Consider the following 19,435-nt stretch of genomic DNA (forward strand, 5'->3'; position numbering starts at 1 on the left):
GCCGTGGTTGGATCTGCCTCTCTGCATCTTCTTTGCTGCACGGGAGCAGCTTCATTTTGGAGCAGGGGGCAGCCCTCCAAAATGCTGGAGCTTGTCTGGGGGTCACCCAGGGCTCTTCTCTACCTCTGGTGATCAGGTTTCTGGAGCATGGGCCTGGCCTAATGAACAGCCCTGCTAATTAGGAGCACCCAACTTCGACTGCAGCTCCCAGGGCTGTGGATGCAGATGATGGGTGTTGTTGTCCCTGCATGGCTGCATGCGCTGCACTGGGGTGGGTTGTCTCAAACTGGGGCTGAGCTGCCCCACCTCACTTTGGTGCTCCCAGGAAAGCTGGACAAACGTTGTTGGGGTGAGTTTGCCCCTCAGGGAGGCACAGGTGGACTTTGGGACACGTAGGGAAAGCATCTCCAACCCACTGCAATGAGGTTGGACCCCCAGCACTATGGTTGTGTGGGTTGCATGCGTGTTTTCATACGAGCAGAACGGGTGTGCACAGCAATTTACCCTTCTGCCCATCCCCGCAGATTCAAAATCTCCTTTCTCCGCTGCTCTCCCCACATGAATCATGAACAGAGAGGGAGGGTGGGTGGGGGTGCAGATGGGAACGCATGGGTTCCAGCGTGGGGCATGCACAGGTGTGTGTGTGTGTGCCATGCAGAGCAGGCAGCAAGCTCTCCTGTTTTTCTGCTGTAGAATAAAATCAGTGCTTTGTGATGGGCACGTGAATCACGCGCTGCGGGGTGGGTGCCTCTCCTACGAGGAACGCAGCACCACAGAATCAAGGGGCGCTGAGCCGTGGTGCCCCTGAGCTGCCACATCACCTCCATCACTGTGGCTGCTGAGCCGCCTAATGAGGGGCTTAATGGGGATTAGCGGCCGCCCTTTGCTCCGCAGCGTGCTGAGGGGGCCAGGGCTGTGTTGGCAAGGGGAAAACGTGGTGCGTGGGACATGGGACGTGTGTGGGACAGCTCAGCCAGGGCACCCAGCATGTGCTGGGGTGGTGGGTGCGTGGACAAGGATGGTCTCCACTGCGAGGGTGTCCCTGCCTGCCAGCAAGAAGTGGCAGATGGGCATGATGTCTCGGGTGGGTGAGCGTGTGGGCTGCGATCTGTGTGTGAGAGAGAAGAATGTTTTCACAGTGGTGGGTGGCTGCATGTGCACTGTGCTGCCCGGTACTGATGGAGCCAATGGGACTGGTGTACACACCCAGCCCATCCTGGGGTGTCCCAGCCCCATAGGACACATCCCCAGCACCCAGAGGATGCAGCAGGGCTGGGAGCTGTAGGTGGCAGGGAGCCAGCAGCTCCACTGCACACATGGGTGCGTGGAAGAGGAGAGGGGGAAAATCTCCCACCCTACTCTGGTGGTGAGTGGTGCTGCCCCCAGTCTGTGCGTGCTCCTTCTCTCCAGACCGCTCCAAGTTTCCAAAGCAGCACTGCACAGAGGGACTGAGCAGAAGGGAAAAGTGAGGGGGGCAGATGAGCCAGATGTCACAAGGTACCTGGCTGCTGCTGGGCATGTGCTGAGCAAAGATCCCCAAAGGCTGGGGAGCAAGAGTCCCCACACTCCCTCCCCAGGGCTGGGGTGCTCACTGCACCCTGGTGGAAACCCAGTCAGCAGTGGAGGCTGCATGTGATGCTCTGCCACTCCTGCATCCATGAAACAGCCACAGGTAGAAATTGCTCCTTGCCTTGGTAGGATCTGGACTGGCTGGGGCAGCCCACTATGCCCTCTTTGAAAAGGAGTGCATGTCCCCATCATCCCTGGGGTGCATAGGGAGTAGAATACGGTCCTGATCCCGTCTCATCCCATCCATCACAGCCCCAACACAAACCCAGGCAGTTGGAGGAAAGCCACCATGGCTCTGGCTTGTCCATAGAGACAAGGAAAGGTCCCGGTGGAGCACTGGGGACAGCTGGAGGCCGCCAGTCTGATTGGCCACATCTTACCTCTCCCCCCGGCAGGAACTGTGCCAGGCCCCTCCATCCATCCTCTTCAGGCATTAAAAACCCAGCAGCCCTTTCCAGGCCAGCAACAGCCCACGGGAGCAGAGTTCTGTGCCAAGGAGGGAAAAGGGGTATGTGCATGCTGTCTTCTTTCTTTCTGCTTCTTCAGTGCTGAGCCCAGTGGCTCCCGTGTGGGGCTGGGGTGAGCTGTGGGCCTGGGAGCACTGAGGGTTGGTATTGCACAGGAGGCTAAAGGATTTTATGCTTTTGTAATGGCTTGGTCTGCAGGAAAAGTAGAAAATAGGGAGCAGAATTCTCAGACAAGAGTGAATGGGGTTGTTTGTATGGGAGAGTTATGCTGGGGGGCTGCTGGGTGCCAGACTGCTCTGCTTGCTATGCTGGGAGTGGGTGGTGCTGCAGCATGGGGTTCCCTGAGCCCCTCATCATCTTCTGAGGGCTGGGAAAGTGAGGGTAGCCTGGCTGCTCGGGGCCTCTCCTGCACAGCCGTGCAGCCAGGCGTGAAATGGGCTGAAAAGAAAAGAAAGGCTCATCCCCCACAGAGGCTGCAGTCCTTGGCACGGCTGCAGAGTGGGGCCAGCATTTTCATCCTGCCTTCCTGCCCTTCTCTTTGCTTTCACCGCTTTGCAGGCATCTTAGGGTAGATGGCTTTAGGGCACAGGATGCAGACTCTGGCCTGGGTGGGCATCGCCAGCCTGTGTCTGGGAGCAGCCTGGGCTGTCCCAGCCAAGAAGGAGAGGAAGAAGGTGGAGAAGCTAAAACCTGACCTTGTGCTCTATGAAAACCTGGATCTGGACAACTATGACGTGACTCTGGACAACTACGGGGACATCATGGACCTGAACAACTATGAGGAGCTCTACGACTACGGTGACCTGGCTCCGAAGGTGAGGGGGACAGGAGGGCACACAGGGCAGGGTTCACCCTGGTGCAGCCTGGGGAAGGAGGCAGGGGTTGCTCCAAGCTATGGACCACAGCTGGTTCTCGTGGGCTATGGCTGGAGAACAGACTCGGCCCCTTGCACTACAAGCCCTGGTGGCTCTTCCCCTTCTTTTGTTGTTGGGAAGGCTTTACCCAATCCCAAACTTCTCCTGCTTCCTTGTGTCCTGCCTGGATGAGTATTGCTGCAGGATGAACCAGGGGAAGACAAGGAGGAAGCATCTGCATCCCTCTGGGTAATAGAGAGGAGATTCTGAAGAGCCAGGAGAGCTGCTGAAGGAGCAGCTGGCTTTCTTATGAGGGCTGTCCAGTGCCCCAGAGGGGAGTGGGAGAACTTGCTCGACCCTCATGCCCCATCTGTTTTGCAGATCGAGGTTGGGACTCTGGCTCCTCGCCCCAAGGACCGTGAGTCTCTGCCAGAGCTGGCCACAGCAGCTCCAACACCAAAGCTGCAGCCTCCGGACACCACCAACCCCATCCGCCCAGCACCACCGGGACCCGGCACTGCGCAGGGTGAGCACAGACCAACGGGGTTTCATTTCCATCCAGTGCAGCCATACAGCCCAGGAGCAAACTCTTTTCCAACAGCAGACAGCAGCAGTTATTTGCTCTGCCCATGCAGCAAGGAGAGGAGGAGTGCCGGGGTTTGCCTTATCACACAGCAGGCAGGAGTGCTGCAGCGAGACATTTCTGAGAAACGAGCTGCAGCAAACACCAGCAACATCTTAATGAGCACAGGCATTGTGAGAGTTGGACAGAGTAGCAATTAGATTAGCGACAATTAAAATCCTGTAGAGAGGGATAAATATCTTTATTCATTTTCTGTCATTCTGGACTGGGACAAATTAAGGAGGAGACAGAGGGAAATTGTTGCCTTTCTGCTTTGAACTCTCCCATTAATGGATGTAAAGCCTGCTGGCCCTGGGGGAGAGGAGAGGAAGCCTGCATGGGGGGCACCCAGCATTGCCCCTCCTGCTGCCTCTGTCCAGCTTGCTGGGACCAGCTTACTTGCACAGTGGAGTAAAGTGTTTTGCTCAATGCGAAACTATTTTCTTTTGCTTTCTTTTGACACATTTCCTTCTGTGAGAAAATATAACGGGTCCAAATGAGCCTTATGTGCTCTCTGCTGCAACTCTGCTGTGCTTGGGAACCCCGCATCTACCCCTCTCCCATAGGAGCTACCTGATCCTGAGCAAATTCATTTATTAGCAGCACCTCTGGCTAGTGCTTCCTCTGCTGGTTGGGGTGCTCAGGAAGGATGGAGCAGCCAAGCTGTGCCATGCTATGCCATGTCGAGCCATGCTGTGCCATGCCATGCTATGCCATGTCGAGCTGTGATGTGCTGTTCTGAGCCATGCTGTGCCATGCCGTGCCCAGAGCTGCCTCTCTGCCCCCCAGGCGTCCCCAGCTGCTTGCCCTGCCTCTGCATTAGAACCTCTGTGTACTGCGATGACACCGACCTGGAGCACATCCCGCCACTGCCGCCTGACACCACCTACCTGTACGCCCGCTTCAACCGCATCAGCGCCATCCGGGCCGGCGATTTCATGGGGCTGAGTATGTTGGAGCAAGGGAAGGGCCAGGCCCTGGGGCAGCTTTGCAAGGACGGATGATGATGTGTGACCTGCGCACCCCCTCCCTCCTCTCCCATCAGAGAAACTGAAGCGAATAGACCTGACAAGCAATTCCATCTCCTGGGCAGATGTGGACGCTTTCCGTTTCCTCCCCAGCCTGCAGGAGCTCATCCTGCCTGAGAACAGGCTGACGGCGCTTCCCGAGCTGCCCCGCAGCATCGTCAGGCTGGATGCCCGTCTCAACAGAATCCCCAGTGCTGGTCTCCGGCCTGAAGCTTTCCAGGTAGGTGCTGGAGCTGGTGGTGTGCACTGAGCCATGCCGTGCACCCACAGATCCATCTGGATGGTTTTAACTTAATGGCAAGGGGTGATAGGGCTAGTGCTGGCAGCAGGGAGCAAGGAGCTTCACCTCTCCTCTCTTCCTGCAGGACCTCACGCAGCTGCAATTTCTCCATCTGTCCGATAACCAGCTGGACTACATCCCTGCACCCCTGCCAGAGAGCCTACGCTCCCTGCACCTCCAGGTGAGACATCTCCTTTTTCATAGCAAGCCCTCATTGCAGGGCCCCCCGCAGCTCCCCTACACTTCCAAATCCCATTTTTCCCTTTCTCTCCCCTTCCAGAACAACAACATCCAGACCATGCATGAGGACACGTTTTGCAACAGCCAGGACCAGAGCCACGTCCGCAGGGCGCTGGAGGACATCCGCCTCGATGGCAACCCCATCAACCTCAGCCTCTTCCCCAATGCCTACTTCTGCCTGCCTCGCCTGCCCACGGGGCACTTCCTCTGAGCCCCAGCATCAGCCCCTAATGGGGAGCATCCCCAGGCCCCTGACACTCCACCTGCACTCTCTCGTTTCCCACTGTTCAATGGAGAACATGGGATTAAGGCAGACGTGTTTAACCTTAGTGTGAGCTGAGCGTCTGCACATGGATGAACTCAGTTCTGGGGCAAACGGAGCCGGGTGTGGGCAGCTGTAATAAAATGAAGACTTTAAAAAATGCATTCAGTGTTTTTGTTTTTTTTTTAATCCTTTTTAATTTTTTTTTTTTAATTTTTATTTTTCTGAACAGTGAGAAAAATGGAAAGTTCTCACCCAGCCCAGCATCTTCATTGTGATCTGTGCTGGATGCAAGGATAAGGACTGCCCTGTGTCCCAATTCTTCCTCAGTTCCCTCCCTCCTGGTGACCTTGGGAAGACCCCTGTGGGTCTGCTTTAAGGAGTTTCCAGGCCAGAAGATGCACTGCTGCAGGGAGGTGATGCTTTGACCTGTACAATGGTTTGTCCCTCAGCTGTGCCCAGGTCCGTGGAGGACCCCTGACCCTGGCTGGGACACAGAGCCAATGTGAGCTGTGCCTGGAGGGTGCGTGCAGATACTCCCTGCGCTTTGGGGTCGCTTCAAAGCCCAAAGCCTGAAGCCAAATGTCCCCTCATCCAGCAGCAAAGAGTCACTTGGATGTAGTTAAAATGTCTCAACGTCAACCCAGCCTTTCAAACCTGAAAAGTGCTGCCCAGTGGTGAGATATTTTAAATGTAATGTATTCATCCTCTATATTTTTAAACACATGTAATAAACACGCGTTCTGTGAGAGAGATGATGCACCCCCGGAGAATCCAAAATCCTGAACTGAAACCACTGAGCTCAGCCCACATCCTCCAGGCCTGGGGAGGCAAACTAAGGCAGCTCGAGAAAAGATTCAGCTCCTCATATATGGGCACACTGTGAGCACTGCTGGGCACTGATGCCTCCAGCCTGCCGTGCTGGCACAGCACAGCGACACGCGGGCTATGCCTGCGTGCACTTTTCCATGCAAAGCCCAAAGAGGAGCTGCTCTGACACAGGCTATGTCCATCCAAAAGCCAGGACCCTTGGTAAATGGTGAAAGGAATTTGGTTCTGCTCCAACCTTTCCTTCCAGGCTCTAAATGCCAGGATTTATTAGCCTGGTTGCCGTGCCATCCTGAAGTCACCCAGCTTTCCCCAATGCGAACTCCGCTCCTTCATGTTCATCCCACTAGATGGCAAGGCAGTGTATTTGGAGATGCCTCACCTGAACGTCCAGCTGCAAACTGAATCTCTGCTGTCTGTATCTCTTTTGGGGTTTTAGCATTCTGGAGAGATTCACGGGCATGCCCATATAGCTGGAGAAGAGCTCAGCGAAGAGCTGTGCCCAGGTGTGCAGGGAAGGTGATAAAAGCAGCTGCAGGAGGGAGAAGGGTTTGCTTCAAGTAGCAGAAGGTGAGGTAGGTGGGGATTTCTCTGGGCATGAGGGCTTTGCAGAAGCTTTAATGCCAGCAGTTGGGGGTGCTCTGCAGGGGGGGCTGAGGTGTGTCTCGTCTGGCATCCAGGTCTAAAGGAGGAAGGGGCAGCAGGCCTCTGTCTTCCTCTCCTCCAGAGTACCAGGAGAGGTCTGCTGTGGAGCTGAGCCCTGTTACTCAGTAGTTAGTACCTGTGCTCTTGTATCCTTGCTGCTTCTGAGGAGACAGAGAAGAAATGAGCGCCTGCCTGTGCAGCATCTTGCAGGGAATAGCATGGCAGCCCCCTGGGATGTCTGACACTTCTGCTGCTGGCCCGTGGCTGTTTCCCACCCTTCTGAAGTCCCTTATGACCTCAGTGAGGACCAGGTGCCCGAGCTCCCCCCAGACACTCCAAAGTGGTTTGAGGAACCTATCTGGGACTGGCATGGGGACACAGCCTGCGCTGGTTCTGAGCGCAGCAGTTGATCTCAAGGTGCTCTGCCCAGCCACGTGTCTCCAGGCTCCATCACTCTCACTGCCCATGTCCCCAAGTTGCGCCCAGGCAGCTGGCAGTCCTGGCTGCTGTCCATCCCTGACATCTGTGGCTCTGCCCAGCTGATGGCTTGTGCCACTTATGGGGACCTGGATCTAAAGTCCTTTCTGTGGGAGAGGCTTTTTAGGGCTACACAGACTATCCCACGGTTATATGCACCTAAAGTTCTGCGCCTCTGCTCAGAGTCATGTGCTGCTTCTGCTGACCTCACATGGGTACAGCCTGAGCACGGCAATTCAGGGCCAGCAGCTGCCAGACCTGCTGCATGCATGTGGGGCCAAATGGCTGCAGGGGAGGGAGCAGAGCAGCCCGAGAAAGAGAAATGAGTGCAGGGCCCTCCGCTAGGAGCTGTCAGCTGGAGCTGTGTGATGGCAAGACATCACTCTGATCTCAGGAGCTTTCACTGAGCAGCAGCAGGAGCTGCGGGGCTTCAAAGCAGCTGGGAAATGGTGGAGGCTGCACTGCTGGAGATGGTGAGATGAAGGGGGACAGGAGCATCCCTGCTTAGAGGGGGTGGGTGGGACAGGCAACTGCTTCTGAGATCTTTTAATCTGGGGGCTGTGTACAGGGAACCATGTCCCCGCTGGCGTGAGGATGAAGCAGGAGGAGCAGAGCTGTGCTGGGCATTGAGCTCCATGGCTCATGTCCTGCCTGTCCCTCTCTCCCCTCCATCCCTCCTCCCCTCTCCGTGTGTAATTCGTGCTGCTCTCCTCTCGCTGTCTCTCTCTGCTGCTCAAGGTCACCTTTCTTGCTGGGCTGGATTTTCACATATTGATTGCTTGGCTCCAACAACCAATGTCTCAGTGAGCTCCCAGGCTCATGCCAGCTCAGCATCTTGTCACTCTCTGGAAGAAGCTTCTCCATATGGGCCCCCTCCTTCTTCATCCTGCCCTCCCCTGCACTCTCTCCTCCCATCCCCTGCCCGTGCATCCTTTGCAAGCACCAAAACAAGGAGGGGAAAGCTTTAGAGGCATGGAGGAGCAGCCTTCCCCCTCCTCTGCCTGGTACTGCCTGGGGACACAGCTATCCTTCTCTTCCATTTTGTAACTCCACTGCCAGGGCAGTGCAGTGGGGACTGGGGGCCAGAGGCAGATCTGGGAACCAGAGCAGCAGCAAGAGGAGGAGGAGGGAGGATATCAGCAGTCCTGGGAGCCAGGCGATGTGGGACGAGGTCATAGAGGTAACACACATACCATGTCCACACCAGCCAGCATCAGTGTACCTACAGTGGCAGCCCAGTTCCCAGCCCACACCCAGGGTGGGTAACCGGTGGGTTTATTGGCCAAGTGCAGCATCAGTGGCAGAAGGGAAAAAGGCCACTGAAGTGTGGATGCTGACAAGATCCTGGCCTCCTCCGGGCTAGAAATCACCCTTAAATGCTGCTGAAGAGGAAGCGCTGTGGCCCGGCTTGCTCAGCGAGTGAGGCTCGGATGATAACAGCTTTATTTATAGCATTAACTGGCTGTTGGCTCAAGGCACCGATTTGTGCTTAGTGTGTGCATTCATTTAGGGTGGCTGTTTGCACAGCTTGTGGCCAGAGCGCTCACCTAGCCTTGCCAAAGCCATCGCTGCGCTTCCATTGCCTGGCACTGATCCTGCCCTGTCCCACCTCCTGTTTCCAGCCCCCCAGTCTGGCCAAAGCCTCATTTTCTACCTGTATGTTTACAGCATCCCATATGGAGAAATCCCACTTTGGTGCCCTAGGGGCTGAGAGGTTGTACTTCGCTAACGCTAATGGACTAATCGGTAATGGCCACCGGGTCACCACTGCATCACTTCTCAGCACCTCAGTTTCCAGATCTGTCCCTTATTTATCCATTTTTTAACTTATTTTTTGGAGGATCCCTGTGCTGGGATTCATTAGATGGGAGCTGCAATGGTTCTGGAGACAAAATCATTGCTCATGAATTATCGCTGGGGTGCGGACAGCTGCCGGGGCCTCTGTGGGGAAACTCAACAATGGAAACTGAGACCAAAGGAAAAAAAAAAGCCCCAACCCAAATTGTTTGGGCTTTTCCGCTCCCCATTTTCCACTTTATTTCTAGATGAAGGAGGAGGAAAAATACAGCAAAAGGAAAAAGAGAATGCATTATTTCCCTCTTCACAACCTTTTCTCCCAAATCTTGAGGGTTTAGGGCTGAAAAAATCTATGACAAGCCAGCCCCCTCCTTGCAGCCGATCTGGGAGTGCCTGAACACCCTGGGGCTCTTCCAACCTCCTCCTCCCCGCCTGTGGTGGGGGGGGGACGGACTCATTGCAGTGAACTGCTCTGGGATGGAGATGCGCCCAAGATGCAGCTATTCTTAGCAATGTTGCTTTAGGTCTTGTCAGCAGGAGCCCTGACGCCTGGGGGAGGCACGTGTCCCTGGAGGGGACCCACACGACTTAACCCAAATCCTGCAGAATTCCTGCAAAGCACTCTGGGAGCTCTGCTTTGGGGCAAGGGCTGCAAGGAGCTTGGGGGTGATGGGGCCAAAGGGCCGGGGGTCTGTGCTCTGCTTCACACAGGGGATGTGGCTGCTCTGGAGGATGCTGGAGCCGGCAGCATGTAAGCTGGTGTCCCCATTGCAGCCAGGACTGACAGCATGCTTTCTCCTTGCAGTGGGGGGCAAAAGCTGCTTGGTGTGTCCCTGGAATGGGTGTCGTGCCCTCCCTGTGGCTGATCCCAGCTGTTGGGACCTGTCCCACCCCCACAGCCAGCATCAGCACTGTCCCAAGCACCCCTGGCTGTTGCTGCAGGGGAAGGTGTCCCAGCATCACTCCCAAGGTCGCTCTTTGTTCCCATCCAAGCACACCAAACCATCTCAGCAGAGAGGAATGATGAAATGGAGGAAAGCACTGATGAATTGGCTCTCCCATCTACATGAGCCAGGCTTTTCCCAGGCTGCTGGCACTAACACCAGCACCTCACTGGGCACATAGCTCTCCTCACCAAGCATTCATTCCTCATCTCACCGCTTCCCTGCTCCTGCCCTTAGATTTTTCTATTGGCCCAAAGCCCTGTGTTGGCTGTGGGGCATGAGGCAGCAGCCGGTGTGGGGGACCCAGAGACCACAAGCAGAGGAGGAGAGCCCCCACTCCCCCCAGCACGCCTGAGCGAGCGCTGGCTTTTAAAATAACCAGCCCAGAGCCCGGCTCTTCTCTTTCTGTGGGATGTGGAAAACCTGGAGAGGGGGAAGAGAGAACAAGCTTTGAGTGAGCACATGCGAGCATCGCTAATTTATGATCAGAGAAATGTGTGTTTGAATTCAAAGATTACAGGGAAGGACCTGGTGTTCAGCCGATGATAAATCTGTTTTATCGGGGGGTTATGAAAAGGCTTCCCCACCAGGCAAATTGCAGGAAGGCAGAACGTAATTATCCCAAATTCCAATTTGAGTAATTATCCCTACATACCTGTCACTCCCCTGGTGCTTTCAGCTGAATGGGGAGGTTTTGCTTTCCCTCACCTCTCTGCTTAAGATAAAAAGCCTTTGTGTAGACCTGCTGGGCTCCCTGAATAGCTGGGCTACCCCATGGGGAGGCAGGGGCTGGAGGCACTCACCTGAAGGGCTCCAGGAGTAGCTGCCATTGCACCCCAGCCCAGAGCTCCCCTCTCTCTGTCTTTTCCCTGCAGCACCTGGAAAGGGGCCATCAGACATTGCTTTGCTGCACGTGGGGAGGGAAGAACGGGGGTGGGGGATTTGGGTGTCTGCATCCAAGGACATCTTTGCCCTTGCAGAGGGGACAGCACCGTCCTGGGGAACAAGGACCCGTGGGGAGAGCCCCAGCATGGGGCCAGGATGCCGAGCTTTCCTGCCATGTCTGTGGGCAGAATGGATGATGTTTGGCAGAGGTGCCATGGCTGGGAGGGCTGCTGGCTGCTTCAGCTGCAATCTGGGGCTGCCCAGCCCTGTGCCCCCTCTCCCCCGCCCCTGGGCTCCGTGCAGGTGCAGCATCCCTATGCCTTCACACCACACAGTGAAGCAGTCAAGGCTTTTGCTGCAGTGGGCTGTAGATAGCTGTACTAAGCATCCTCTCCTAATGCTTCCCCGAAGAGCCAGGCAGGCTATTGGGTACATTAGAAATCAATGCACATCACATATGGACTGCTTTCCCTTTCTCCCACACCTCTCCATCCTCTCTGGCTGCCTCCATGCTTGTCCCCTCCTCACTCTCCCCAACACCCAGCTCGGTTCATGGCATCAGCTGTCACCAGGGGGTAACAAGTCCAGTTACCCCCACCCCAGTCTGGGCACATGGGGCAGCTCCATCTTGATCCGACCGTGCCCTCTCCCTGTATCAGCTTCACCTGCACGACTTCACCCAGCACTTGCCGTGCGCCGCAGACAGAGCGGTGGCTGTCTGCACGGGGCAGCCAAGCAGAGAGAAAAACGACCCCAGCGAGAGGCAGGATGGGCTCTGCATCTCAAGTGGCTCCGGGGAGCTGCCAGACGGTCCCTCCGCCAGGAGCCGGACTGCAGCGGGTAGAGGGCATTCACAATGTGATCGCTCTGCCTGCAGCGGGAGCTGGGAGTGAGCAGTCCGGGGAGGGATTTTTCTCTAGTGGGAGTTTCCTCCAACTCCAACGGGTTATTCTGCTTTACCCGCATCAGGGAAAGGAGAAGCAGAGCTTTTAAGGGCTCTGTGGTGCCCTTAAAACCTGTGGCTGATGGTTCTGGTCTGCTCTTGTTATTAGCTTATAGGGAGAAGATCCCTGTAAGTAAAGGAAACTGAGGCATGGAGGGAAAACGATATTTCCTGAGGGCTTGATGAGCTGTGGGGGGGACAACTCCATGGAACCATCTTCACCTGATCTGGGAAATCACTCTCATGTAGACTGAAGCTCAGCACAGAGGTGCAGAGACCTTGGTGAGGGTTTGGGTAGGGCTCATTTGGGTCGGGGCCCCATTTGTCTGCTTACATCCTCCTTTGGCTGGTCAAACACAGTGTTTGAACCTCTCACCTGGATGACGTCTGCCCTGTACCTGCTGGAGAGACATACACATGTCCTCTGCCCTGCTGGCTGGTGACAGAGGGACACAGGGACAGATGGGGGGTGGAGGAGAAGCAGAGGCACCTATGGGACTCCAGCAGGTTGTTAGATGGCTGTGACGGGGGGTCATTAGGATGAGAGCTTCCCTGGGGTCAGGTTTGTGCTTTCCCATGCGGTGGGTGCTCATGTGGCTGCACTGCTGAAACTTGCAAGAGGCCATGCAGAAAAACCAATGGTTGTGCTTCCGAATTACCGATCGCTCGGCGGATCGATGCAGCCTGCCCTGTGCCTGCTGTACTGCTAATGAACGCCAGCAGTGGGAGCGCGCGAAGGGCTGCAGGCGTCCTGCTGCAGTGCCTTCCACGTTGCTATTTGTTCATGCTTTCACTGTAGTTCTTTTGCATTTGCTCACAGAGCTGCTTTAAACAGAGATCAGGTGGTTGGTGGGGAGGGGGCTGCTACAGAGAGCTGCTTGCCGCTGTGCTGGAGGGGCTGGGATCAGAGGCACGTTCTGTAAAGATGGATGTGGGTAATTTCTGATTGAATGTGCTGGCATGTGTCATTCCCGTGGCATTATAGTTGTGGTGAAAGCCTTCTCCCACAGCTGCATAATTGTGACTCACCAGGTTTGGGGGGAGCGAGGCACACGGGGGCGGAGGTGCACACAGTGCCACGCGCTCCGGTGCTCCCCATCCAGCTGTGCTTCCTGGCTCTGCCAACAGCCTTTGCCAGGCTCTGGGATGCACGATCCCCGTGCCAGCAAGTTTCCCATCCACCCGGCATTGCTTTCTGCCTGGGGGAGGTTATTTTTGTCCTCATTATTGTGGTTCTGTTTGCACATTGGTGACCCCTTGGCACTGAAAATAACGTGTTTTAGATCTCTGATTAAACTTGCTGTGGTGTCACAATCAATAAGCATTGGCAGCTGAGACTGTAATAAGTATAATAATCCCCATTAGGGTAACAAATGGGGGAGAGAGAGAGAGGGGCTGCTAATATGGTAATGGCATGAATCTGCTTTGATCCGCTGCAGCTGCAGCATCCTCTCTACAAGTGGTGGGCACAGGGCTGCAGCCTTCTGCTCAGCCCCTGCTTCTGCTGCTCTTGTGTCTTGCATACCCCAGCTTGGAAATTTGGCTTTGCAACATCTCTTACTGGTAGTCTGAAATGAATGCTGCTTGTGTCCCCTGTCCTCAGTGTGGCAGAGGGGACAGGGCTTGATGCAGCCAAGGGAACGGCAATCCTGCCCCAAAGCTCAAAGGAAAAGTGAAGACTGATGTTATCGAGTGGGGGGAAATTCCTGCCCCAACCCATCCTGCCCATTGGTCTTATGCAGAATGAGAGCTCTGGGGGCTGGGAGGGAGGGGAATGCTGATCGCATTAAAGCAGCTGCCCAGAGGAAAAAAAATCAATATGTAATTCTGTCCCCATTGATCTGCGGCTCCAATGGTGGGGCTGTCTGCTGCGTTTTGATCACGTTTCACGGTCGCAGATGAGAGAGCCCCGGCAGCAGGAGCCCTTTGCGCTAGGGGTACTAAATGATGTCAAACGCTTTTCAAGTGAAAACTGTACAAGTTTTCCTTAAATAAACCCAAAATAGAGCAGCAGGAGTGGGGAGGGTTGGAGTGGTTATTGTTGCTGTTATCATTTCTGTTGAGGTTTCTGTGAATGCAGGAGAGATGCTCCCTGCCCTCCAAATGTCACCAGGCTGAGAGGTGGCCACCAGAAGGCCCCACACCCTAAAAGCTGCTGGCCAGCACGTGGCACCAGCACATGTACGGGACATCTGTGCTGCACAGGTGGTACCCGACCTCCCGTGGGAAGGAAGCAGCCCTCCCTGGAGCCAGCTGGGAATTTCCAGGCAAGTTATTTTCTTGCTTGAAAAACAGAGGTTTGTTGAAATACGGTATGTTTATAGGGAAACATCAGTTTCGACACATTTCTGTTTCAAAATGCGAAAGCTTTCCAAATCGCCAAAAGACCCCACTTGACCACTTTCTCAGCAGAGCATAATCCATTTCTCGCCTCCAAATTACTTTTCATTTTGAAATGCAAGTATTTACTTACATGTTCAAGTGTTGCAAAATCCCCTTTTGAAAAGGGGCTGGAATCCCGCTGGAGCAGTTGGGGAGGATCTCGGTGGCAGGTTAACTCCTTCCAGCCTGGGCTCTGCTTTTGCAGACCCGTTCTCTCTCCTTTCCTTTCCACAGGGCTTTGCATCCTGCTGCAGCATGGTTAACGCCAGTGTTTTCTCCCTAGTATGAAGATTACTTCATCTCCAGGCATCAAGTTTTAAGGGCTGGCAGAATGCAGGGCAGAATTGCTCCTTTCTGTGCTGTTTTTCCTCCCATTTACCCTACTTCGCAGCAGTTTCACTGACCTTGCCTGGGGACAGGATGCTTGTGGTTGCCCTGGCCCTGCTGCAGGCATTTCCCTGCGGTGGGTGCGGATGCTCTGCTGCCAGACTGCTGCAAAGGCTGCTGATGGCACCGGTCCAGCAACAACGCCCATCAGCACCACAATGGTGCCCTCTCAGCCCAGCACCACCTCCGCTGGTGCTGCCCTGCCCCTTTCTGAGCCATTGCAGGCCTCATCAATAGAATAAAACATGCAAATGAGATGTATTCCGTTAATAAAACAGACATCTCCATTGATCACTCCTGAGTTATTAATCCAGCTGATGGCTCAGTTCCAGATTTTAGTTTCCCCAAGGAAAGATCCTCGCTCCCAGCACATGTTGCTGCACTCTTGCATGTGCAAGCACTCATCAGAAGCACGAGAGCACCTGAAGAATTCAGCTTTGATTCTGGGACTGCGGCAGAGGGAGTTTTATTCATAAACTACTTTTGAGACCAATTGTGGCTATGAAAGGAGTTTGTCACCTCCTGCATAAGAAAGGCCAGCTTGGGCACAGCCCTGCTCTGAGCAGCAGCTCCCAGCCCAGCTGGATGCCTCCAGCGATTTCTGCAGGAGATGAAAGCATCCTTCACTGCCTCTCCAATCCAACATCCGTTGTGGTGATTCAGTGCTGTGCAACATGGAGCGTGCTTCCAGGTGCAGGGATCCAAGGTGTTTCCCACCCTGATATTGGTGCCAAGACCTCTCCTGCCTGCAGCATCCACCTGGCATGGCTCAGTACGGACCCCAGCATGCCATGCCAGCTCCTCGCCAGGCTTCCTGCTGGAAAAGCCATGTGCCCAGAGCACATCAGCCCCCTCTACCCTGCCCAAAGCCATTCCAGCATGGAGGAGTTTGAGGTTGGGCCCCCCAGGATGGACAAAAACCCTCCTGTTGTGTGCTCAAAGCTTGACGTAGCAAGCAGTGAGTGTGTTGGTGAGCAGCCAAAATCTGACCTGCTTTTCTCTTTATTATATCTGCTTGGAAATCTCGTGCAGCTCTTTAATCAAATGCTTCAATGCCTCTAGAGCTGGAAAGGATTCGGTGAATGCGGCTGGACTGTTTGCAAACTTCTCCAGGCTCCAAGTGTGTTCCCTGCTTTCTTTTCTTTGGAGACAAAAGAAACTGGAGCAGGGAGCCCTGCACACATCAGCTTCACTCCAGCCATGGTCTGGGGAGGGGTGCAATTGATGGAGCTGGAACGAGCGGCCATGCTTAGGCTGGGGCAGGGGTGTGCAGCAAAGCCCAGGGCATGTGGCAGTGGGAGCCACTTCCCTGCTAAGCTCTGTGGGATGGAAGAGCCCATGCATTGGGCTGCACCCTCTGTAGCTGGGCAAGGGTGGTGTTTTGGTGTCCATATGGACTTCAGTGGCTTTGAAGCTTGATGCCTCCTTTGGAAACGGAAACCTAAAATTATAGCAAGCACATAAATGCATCTTCTGGAGAGTACCCAATGGGCTGGCAGTGGGATATCCAGTTCCCAGCTGGGGAAGGCTTGTGGAGGGATGCAGGAAAAAGCCAGGAGCTATTTCAGCTCCCTGTGCCACCCCCTTCCTCACACAGCTCCGGTTTGAGTGCTAACAAATGCTTTGCGGGGCGCTGTGCCAGCGATGCTCAGAGCATGAAGCATGGGAGCAAATTGTCACCCTGCCCCGTGCAGGGAAATCCCTTTGATGCTAATGTGGCTGGAGGGGGAAGGAAGAGGAGTGGGCATGAAGGCATCCTGCTCGGCTGGTTCACTGAGCCCTGACAGGCTTTGCAGTGTTTTTCTGTTGCTTTTCAACTTTTGCTGTTAGATTTGATAATTGCAGCAGTCTGGCTTGCTCCCTCCTTGCTGGAAAAGCACTGACTTGCTGTGCCTCAGTGCACCCAGGGCAAGGCTGGATCTTGCAGAGCTGGTGGAGGAGGATGGTGAATGCATCCATACCCTAGAAGGCTTGGAAGTGAGCCTGATAACTGAGGATACACCTTGCAGGAGTCAGGCAGAGGTGTTCAACACTTGGGATACAGCCAGAAGGAGGAGCAGGGTCTGCAATGGGCAAATAATGGGGTTTTCCAAGTGTTTGCTGTGCCTCTTTCCTGCCAGCACCAGCAGCCCGGTGTGGATGGAGCAGCTGCCGGAGTGTTTCCCGGTGGACCTGAAGAGCGATGCTGCGGCAGCTCCGCGTTGTCATCCATGACGCAGATGTGTCACCGTCCCCTGGGGTCCCCATGCGGCAGCCAGTGCCAGCTCCTGCTGCCACCACCATCTCTGAGTCTGCAAAGGAGGGGACCTGGGCCTGGAGCATCTGTGCACGCAGCAGGGAGCTGGCTGCTGGCCCCGAGATGTGTTGAGCGGTCACAAACAGGGGACAGAAATCCCTGCCTGGCCTGCAAGGAGCCCCTCAGGCTGAGGAGAGGTGGATGTGGTGGATGTGCTGTCTCTGCCTCCCACACCCCCTGTCAGCATGAAGCTGAATGCCAGAAGCCTGGTGGTGCAGCCCTGCTGCAAATCCTGCCTCTGCTCGGGTTCTTCCAGGGTTCGTGGCATCCTGGAGGCCTCAGGATGGGTTCAAGGGAGGAATCCAGCAGGCAGAAAGAGCTGGGAAATGTGAAGGAATAGGGCTGTGGAGGAGGATAAGGACCTGAGCTGGGTATCAAGGGATGGAGCAGCTGCTGCTAGCAGTGTCTGTGCCCAAGCAAGCTGCTCCTCCCTCTTTCGTAGCCCTCCCTAAGCCCACTGAGCTGAGCCCCCCCCAGATTTCTGCCCTCCTCCTTCCTCTGCCCCTGTGTGTGCCAAGGATGTCCCCAGAGACCCCACTCCTGCCTTTCTCCTGCAGCCTCCCTGCAAAAACACTTTCCTAAGAATTCTGGAATAAAAAAAGAAAGAAGAAACAGCCCCCTTGTTCTGCTGCAACCAACTGGCTCTTTTTCCAGTCACAAGGGCGAGCTGAAGCAAAAGTTTCCATGCTAAGCAGGAACAGAAAGAGAGAGGGAGAAGTAACAAACCCTCCACTAAAGAAAAAAAAAAAAAAAAAAAAGGAAAGAAAAAAAAAGAAAAAAAAAAAAGGCAGCAGAATCAAGCGTTGCTTCCTTTCCCCCATCTACTTCCTTTTTGGAACAAGGCAGGGTGTTTGGAGAAGTGTGCTCTAAACAGGAGCAGATGCATGTGCTGCTGAGCTGGAGAACAGAGTTTGTGCAAACGTTGGTTTAGTTCTGCTACAGTGGTGGAGTGAGGGGCATGGGGAGCACAGCACCTCTGAATCTGGGTGCTTTGGGGTTATTGGTTACCATGGGTGTGTGAGGCTTTCCTGGCTTGGTTGCTGTCGGGGCCTAAGAGGCAGAAATGTGGTTTAAAAGCTGATGGTCCCCATGACATCTCAGGATGCTGGGCTTTGGAGAATTATCAGATAAGGAAAGATGGGCACCGGGTGCTTCCTTTTGGGTTGTGCTGCTGGGAGGTCAGCTTGCAGCCACCAACAGAGCTCAGGTCTGATGTTTTGCTGGCAGCAGTGTTGTTGCTTTGGGGGTCTGGATGCACAGTGGAAGTGACAGTCCCTGTCCCACGGCGCTTCCTCTCTCTGCACCATCAAAGTGATGAGACATTCTTGCTCTGGGGCAGCTATGAATAACGCTGGGATTTTCAACCCACAGCTTTTCAGGACAGAGCCTGAAATTGATCCAGGAATCCTCACTGCTGCCTTCTGTAGGGCAGTGTGGGGCGGTGGCTCAGTGCTGGTGGCCTGCTAACAGCATCCCTTCCTCCGCCACTCAGCTGCGTGTCATCCGCAAACATGCTGGGGATGCACTCAGTCCCACAGTCACCGTCACTGGCAGAAGGTCGCTGGCCCCAACATTTTGGTTTCCTCAAAGTCTCCCCTTGAGGTTCCTCCCATTCACAGTGCCCTTGTTCCTCTTTTGCTAAATGGCTCATCCTGAATGCCTTCCTTATTGCCCCCGATAGTCACGCTGGCATAAATTCCTTTTGGACAAAATGCTGTTTCTCATCAACTCAGTACAGCCCTGATGTGTTGCGTCCTTAAAATCTGATCTAAGTGATGTGACCTTTTCTCAGTCATCCCCCACTGCCCCCAGAAATTTGGGAATGATGCACCTGTTTGTCTTCGCTGGGCCATGAAGGAAAAGAGAAACAAAACAAGGGAAGAGAAATAAAACAGGGCAAGAGCAGCCAGTCCTCTCCTTGCTTGTTCCTATGGGTGCCAGGGGCAGGGCGGCCCTGCCAGCAGTGACAACCCCATGGTGACAATTCCCTGGCAATTTCCTCCTTTCTCCTCCCTTTTCCCAGCATCACTCTCACATGCCAGCTCAGGCACACCTCCGCTGCTCCAGGAGGGGACACGCGCCTGGGGCTGGTGTTGCACGGGGGTGATGCTGCTCTGCTCAGGCTGTCCTCAGCCAACACAGCCCCACCATTCCTCTTGGAGAAGCAAATCCTGCTGGCTGTGACTCTGGCACAGGGGAGCAGCCACCCTGACCACCTTTCCCTAGCTCTCAGGAAGGGTGGATGCTGTTTGAGGAGGCGATGTGGGAACAGTGCACCCCACATCCCTGGGCTGTGACCCTCCCTTGGGGAAGCAGTGCTCACTGGGAGCCGGCTTGCTGTCGTTTCTGGAAAGTGGAGCTTTGAGCAAACTATTTATAAACGGAGTTTTCTTTAACTCCTGAAATTGAGCCATAACTTCAGACAAACAGGAAAAAAAAATGCAGGCAAATAAACACAGGCAAAAATAAATATATTGGCAGCCTAATTTTGCAAACAGTCCAGTGGACTTGGGGAGGGTCTGGGTTTGG

General features: G+C 54.7%; 1 protein-coding gene across 5 annotated transcripts; it reads left to right on the forward strand.

The window, feature by feature from the left end:
- Positions 1–2,030: 2,030 nt before the first annotated feature.
- OPTC (opticin) lies at positions 2,031–5,484 on the forward strand. 5 transcript variants are annotated; one of them, XM_015298880.4, is made up of 7 exons: positions 2,031–2,176; positions 2,595–2,851; positions 3,272–3,416; positions 4,302–4,460; positions 4,558–4,760; positions 4,906–5,001; positions 5,101–5,484. In XM_015298880.4, the coding sequence occupies exons 2-7, from the start codon at positions 2,609–2,611 to the stop codon at positions 5,269–5,271; spliced, it is 1,017 nt and encodes a 338-aa protein (XP_015154366.2). In that variant the 5' UTR covers positions 2,031–2,176; positions 2,595–2,608; the 3' UTR covers positions 5,272–5,484. The 5 variants fall into 5 exon arrangements, with proteins under 5 accessions (XP_015154366.2, XP_046760040.1, XP_015154367.2 ...); XM_046904084.1 differs by having other exon boundaries at positions 2,031–2,148; XM_015298881.4 differs by having other exon boundaries at positions 2,031–2,077.
- The last annotated feature ends 13,951 nt before the right edge of the window (positions 5,485–19,435 follow it).

Source organism: Gallus gallus, chromosome 26, assembly GCF_016699485.2.
Source record: "Gallus gallus isolate bGalGal1 chromosome 26, bGalGal1.mat.broiler.GRCg7b, whole genome shotgun sequence".
In the NCBI taxonomy this organism is placed as follows: Eukaryota; Metazoa; Chordata; class Aves; order Galliformes; family Phasianidae; genus Gallus; species Gallus gallus.

Excerpts from the sequence above, each read along its gene's own strand:
- OPTC (XM_015298880.4), top strand. The coding sequence starts at position 2,609 with ATGGCTTTAGGGCACAGGATGCAGACTCTGGCCTGGGTGGGCATCGCC. Across the intron at positions 2,852-3,271 it reads ACGGTGACCTGGCTCCGAAG|ATCGAGGTTGGGACTCTGGC; the intron begins GTGAGGGGGACA and ends TCTGTTTTGCAG. Across the intron at positions 4,461-4,557 it reads CGGCGATTTCATGGGGCTGA|AGAAACTGAAGCGAATAGAC; the intron begins GTATGTTGGAGC and ends CTCTCCCATCAG.